This window comes from Oryx dammah, unplaced genomic scaffold (genome assembly GCF_014754425.2).
Source record: "Oryx dammah isolate SB20612 unplaced genomic scaffold, SCBI_Odam_1.1 HiC_scaffold_15, whole genome shotgun sequence".
In the NCBI taxonomy this organism is placed as follows: Eukaryota; Metazoa; Chordata; class Mammalia; order Artiodactyla; family Bovidae; genus Oryx; species Oryx dammah.
In genome coordinates, this window is record NW_024070199.1 from 18353363 (window position 1) to 18359690 (window position 6328).

Here is a 6328-nt window from a genome sequence, read left to right on the forward strand (position 1 = left end):
GTTTTATGTTTCTCTATTCTTTCACTTTCTATTTCAATAAACCAAACTCTTCTAAAGCATATGTGGTTTAGTAATGCTGTTTTAATCCAGTTAGACAATTGTTTTTATTTGGTACATTTAGTTCATTTCCATTAAAAGGAATCAGTGATATATTTGGGTTTGAGTCTGGCATTTACTATTTGCTTTCTGTTTGTTCTCCTGTTCCATGTTTATTTTCCCCTTTTTTCTCACTTTTTTGGTATTCATATTTATAATTTATTTTTATCTCCTTTAGATTCTTATATATCTTATTGAAGTTTGTAGTATACATATTTAACTTATCCTAGTCTATCTTCAACTGGTATTATTCCACTTTGCATATAGTAGGAAACTGTACAACAAACAGTACACTTTCAATTCTCTACCTTTGAATTATCATTGTCATACATTTTACTTCTACAGGTGTGATAAGCTGCAGTAATCATGATTATAATTTTGTCTTTAAATATTCTATTATCTTCTAAAGATTTTATAAATAAGAACATTCTTTTATACCTATGGGCTTCCCTGGTGGCTCAGATGGTAAAGAATTTCCCTGCAGTGTGGGAGACCTGGGTTCAATCCCTGCATTGGGAAGATCCCCTGGAGAAGGAAACGACTACCCACTCTAGTATTCTGGCCTGGAGAGTTCTATGAGCAGAGGAGCCTGGCAGGCTACAGTCCATGGAGTGTACACATATTATACCTACACATATATTTACTATTTCCAGTGTGCTTCATTCCTTTATTTAGGTGTCCATTCTCAATCGGGCACTTTTCCCTTCTTATCAACAGATCTTCTTTAACATTTTTCATAGTAGAAGTTATCTGTTGATTAATTCTCCAGTTTTTAATATCTGAAAGGGTCTTTATTTCACTTCTTTTTTTTTTGTAACTTTCATTGCTGTGTGTTGAATTCTAGGTTAACATATTTGTTTCTTTATTTCTTCAGTTCTTTAAAGATGTTGCTCCACTATTTTGAGGCTCACCTTTAAGTTTGTTTGGCCATAGCAGCCTTTAATGTAGACCTTTTTTATTTTTTTTTTTATTTTTTTTGCACTACTGAGGAAATGCCCTTCGAATTATGCTACCTGGTGCCACATGCAAGGTTTTTCTGCTTTGGTGGAAACTATCCCCAGCCTTTTATGAGCCCTGGAAATTGACTCACACTTTTTTGGTGTGGTTCACTCCCTACTCTCAGATAAGTTCTTTTAAAGCATGTATTGATTAGTATTCAGTTGAGAAACACAGGAGAGACAGAGGGGAACACTAGTTTCCCTAAACTCCTGTTTCTTTTTGCTCAGTCTGGGGTACTGCCAGGCTCTACTACATACCTACACCCAGCGCTTTACCCTGGAAAGTAAGTGAGATTTTAAGTGAGACATTCATAACATTCACTTCCTTTGTTTTCCTTCTATCGAGGATTGCTCTCCTTCACTGCTTATTGTATGCTGTCTGAAACCTATTTCATATTTTGTAGTTTTTAAATCATTTAATGTGGGCAATTTACTCTAGCCCTTATTATTCCATTTTGGGCAGACGTGAGCATTCAGATGTTGTGTTCTTAGCTGCAACGTTAGAGTGTCTTTCACAAAAAACAAAGTGGAGCATAACAAAGTTTTCAGAGGCAAAGACTGTCATCTGGGATCAACTCTAAGATTTTTTGTCATTTGATTTAATTTTTTCTTTCTTTCCCCCAATTCCACACATTCTCTGGAAGTTCCTTTGTCTGAGAATTTTATCCTGTCACAGGGGGATGAGAAAATGCAGTAGTGACAGCTAGATGTCTTTCAATATCTATTTTTCCTTTTTTTTTTTTAATCATTAGTAAGAAAACACCTGTTAGTAAAATGTCATGTCCAATTTCTTGAAATATCCTTAAAGGGGAGCACCCTTCTTTATTCTTCCTTCCTTTCTGCTAGTTGGAATTTGAAGTGATAGTTATAGTTTGAGCTTCCATTTTGTACCCTGGGAAGTGATAGTTATAGTTTGAGCTTCCATTTTGTACCCTGGGAAGGAGCCCTGGGCTGTAATGGAAGAGCAGACTGGAAGATGTCTCAATTCTAACGACACTGGGAAGCCACATACCACATAATTTGTTTATACCATTTGGGGCAAATTTTTATGGCGAAAGCAAAAATAAACTTGTCTAATTTCAGCCATTGCTGTTCTGAATCATCCATCATTTCTGATTGAGGCTCTCAAAAAAGCCATATGTGAGAGAAGAGAATGACAATGGGAAGGAATGTGTGTGTCTGAGTAACTCATTAGCCAAGGATTGTATTTTTTCATATACTCCACCCATGCCTCTAAGTGCTAAAGCTACTTCAAGACCACACTACAGTTTTAAAAACACACTTGTTCCCAAACATGAACCCCCCTCCCACCCCCCTCTGTACACCCGTGGTGGATTCATGTCAATGTATGGCAAAACCAATACAGAATTGTAAAGTAAAAAAAAAAAAAAAAAATTGTAAAGTAAAAATAAATAAATAAATAATAAATAAATAAAAACACATTTGTATCTATTATCTAACTTGATGTTTTCAACATCTATTAGTTGGCTAGGGCAAAGAATATGGTACCATTTTAGAGGGTAAGAAAATAACATTGAATAGTGTAATGTCTGCAATTAACACTAAACTAGTTCATGAGAAAGAGAGGGTGAAGCTCTATTCTTCTACACCAAATCCAATGCATCTTCCTAGATAGAACTTTTGAAAGATCTATCTACCTATTGTTGATAGATTCTGTAGAATTGTGGGGTAGGCAATGTCTGAAGGAGCTACCAGATTCTGACTGTTTTATTTACCATTCCAGCAAAAGGGTGAACCATGAATAACACTGATGAGACTGAGACTGAGAATGAGGAGACAGGAAGATGGAGAAACTTTAATTCATGGATTAAACGCAACTTCAACTATGAATGCTACATGACTTTCCTTAATGGCTGTTACAGCTGCAACTGGGAAGCCAAACAGGAGAAGAAAGCTAGACGACCACTCTGCTGCTGCTCTTTGGTACAGAGAGATGGGTGGGGGGAGACAGACCACACTTTCTTTTGCCTTGAGAGAATTGCTATAATTGTGTGTGTGTGTGTGTGTGTGTGTGTGTGTGTGTGTGCCTAAATACATCATATATAATGGGTCAAAAATAACTTTATTTAGAAGGTTAAAGGTGATCAGAATTGGATAGCTAAAGAATAGAGAATGGCAGAAGAAATGGTATCAGAGGAGGAGCCAAAGGGCTTAGTATAAGGTGTATTTTAGGTGGAACAGAGGATAAGAAGAGAGAAGTGATTTGAACTGAAGCTAGAGATGGAGGCAGGACAGATGTTGTGTGGTTTTAAGAATTTGATTTCTGCCATGTAAGCAGTAAAGAGTCCCTAGAAAATTTTAAGATATTGAGAAACACAGTAGTGTGTTTAGTGAAAAAAGAATTTCCATTGTTGAATTTATGCATACATGGCAATAAACAGTAAGTGATCGGATGGAAAAAATGTTTTAACCAAAGTATGAAGTATCTTTATGTCAAACTAAAATATTTGAAATTTATCCTCATAACAGTGTGGAGGCTTTGAACATTTTTGAATGAATGGCAACAAAAAAAATCAAAATAAGAAAATGGATTTATTTCTCAGGTTTATTGAATGTGTGCCACAGTGAATAAGACCATTAAGGTTTCTAACCCTCCTGCACCTCACAGTCTAGTGGGATGAGTTAGGCAGTAAACAGTAATGAAGAAAGATGGTGTTGGCTAGAGATAAGAGCTCTGAAGATAATACATAGGAAAATGTGTTATGTGATGGGAACGTGTTTATAGAAGACTGCTTTGAGACAATGTTATGTGAGCAGTCTGTTAAAAAGACATGGGGGAGGGGCGGTCCTAAGATGGCGGAGGAATAGGAAGGGAAGACCACTTTCTCCCTCACAAATTCCTCAAAAGATCATTTCAATGCGGAGCAAACTCCACAAAACAACCTCTGAATGCAGGCAGAGGACATAAGGCAACCAGAAAAGCAGATCATTGCCTTCAAAAACAGGTAGGAAAAAATATAAAAGATGAGAAAAGAGACAAAGGAGGTGGGGAGGGAGCTCCGTCCCGGGAAGGGAAGCCCATCCCGGGAAGGGAATTCTAAGAAGAGAGGTTTCCAAACACAAGGAAACACTCTCCCTGCCGAGTCTGTGGCGAGCCTTGGAAACACAGAGGGCAACATAACAGGAAGGAAAAACAAATAAATAATTAAAACCAACAGATTACAAGCCCAACAGTAACTCCCCCAGCGGAAAAGCCGCGCAGACGCCTGCATCTGCCACTAGCAAGTGGGGGCAGGGCAGGGAAGCGCGGGAGGCGCGGGCTGCCGCGCTCGGTAAGAATCGGGCAGGAACGCCCCACACGTAACCAGAGCGATCGAACTTGGGCTAGCAAACCAGACTGGGGAATAGCTACCACGCGAAAAGCTCGAACATAAGACACCGCCAGGACCGCGCACAGAACAAAGGACGTATCGGAAATAGCTGGCTGCAGAACATCCCCCTCCGGGGACAGGCAGCCAGAGCCGTAAGGACTGGAAAGGGGCAATCGCAGCCCCTGAGAGACTTTACCTAACAAATTGCAGGCAGGCTTCTTTGCTGAGACTTCTGGGGGTGCTGGACAGTCACCATCCGCCTCACAGGGAGCGCCAGCGGTACACCCAGAAAACTGAGAGGTAGAGACAGAGAAGAGGACAAGTCGCGGCGACCACGCTCACCAAGCTCCTGAGCTGCTTGGACCTGGGAGGGGCGCAGAGCACAGTCCCAAACAAGTCTGTGCCTATGAGCGCTACCTGGGCGCCAAACCTGAGCGGCTTGGACCGGGGAGGTGCGCGTAGCCTGGGGCCGGCCTCGGATGTTTCCCGGCTGAGCACCATGGAGCCGGAGCGGTTTGTGCGCCGTGGTGGGGGACAGGTCCAGCGGGGCTGAGACGCTGTGTGCCCACGACAGTGCTATTTGTTTGCAGCATTACCCCCCTCCCCACAGCGCGACTGAACTAATGAGCCTAAAAAAAAAAAAAAAAAGTGTCCACCACCGCCCCCCTGTGTCAGAACGAAACTCAGACACTGAAGAGACCAGCAAACAGAAGAAGTCAAACAGAGGGAACCGCCTTGGAAGTGATCCCACACGGCCCATAACATCAGAGAAGGGCCAGATATATCTTCACTATTTTTACAATCATTCCTTTTTTTTTTTTTCTTTTTCTTTTTATTTCTAAATTTTTTTTAAGTGTTAAGTCTGCTATTTCTCCTCTAATTTTTAATTTCTATAACCTACTATTACTTTTCAAAAAAAAAAAAAGAAAAGACTCTACTTTTTTAAGGCAAACACCTTATATAGTCTTTGTGTGGTTGTTGTTGGTATTTCTTTTTTAATCTTGTTTTTTTTTCTTTTTTTCTTATTATTTTTTTCTTTTTTCTTTTTTTCTTTTTTCCTTCTGCTTCTTCTCTTTAATATTGTATTTTTGAAAATCCAACCTCTACTCTAGGTTTTTTAATATTTGCTTTTCAGTTTTTGTTGTCAATTTTGTACATTTCAAAACCCAATTTTACCTGACAGCGAGATTACTGGCTTGACCACTCTCTCCTCCTTTTGGACTCTCCTTTTTCTCCACCAGGGGGCCTCTGTCTCTCCCCGCCTCCCATCTCTTCTAATCCAACTCTGTGATTCTCTGTGTGTTCTAGATGGTGGAGAACACCTGAGGAACTGATTACTGGCTGGACTTGTCTCTCTCCTTTTCATTACTCTCTCTTACCCTCCTGGCCACCTCTGTCTACTTCCTCCCTCTCCTCTTCCCTGTATAACTCTGTGAATACCTCTGAGTGGTCCAGACTATGGAGTGCACATAAGGAAGTGACTATTGACTAGCGTGCTCTCTCCTCTTTTGATCTCACTGCATCTCATTGAAGTCATCCTTAACTACCCCCTCCCTCTTCTCTTCTCCATGTAACCCAGTGAACCTCTCTGGGTGTTCCTCAATGTGGAGAAACCTTTCATCTTTAACCTAGATGTTTTATCATCAGTTCTGTATAGATGGAGAAGTCTAGAGACCACTGTAAAAATAAAACCAAAAACCAGAAGCAGGAGGCTTAAGTCCAAAGCTTGAGAACATCAGAGAACTCCTGAATTCAGGGAACATTAAGCAATAGGAGCTCATCAAACGCCTCCATACCTACACTGAAACAAAGCTCCACCCAAGGGCCAACAAGTTCCAGAACAAGACATATCACACAAATTCTCCAGCAACACAGGAACACACCCTTGAGCTTCAATATACA

The 6328-nt window shown here is 40.3% G+C and overlaps 1 protein-coding gene across 1 annotated transcript in view; it reads left to right on the top strand.

Moving 5' to 3' along the window:
• Positions 1-2852: 2852 nt before the first annotated feature.
• Positions 2853-6328, top strand: part of LOC120874862 (glycerophosphodiester phosphodiesterase domain-containing protein 4-like) — a 135327-nt gene continuing 131851 nt past the window's right edge. Inside the window, exon 1 of the mRNA XM_040256549.1 lies at positions 2853-3038. Coding sequence (XP_040112483.1) covers positions 2853-3038 — 186 coding nt within the window. The remainder of the gene's footprint in view (positions 3039-6328) is intronic.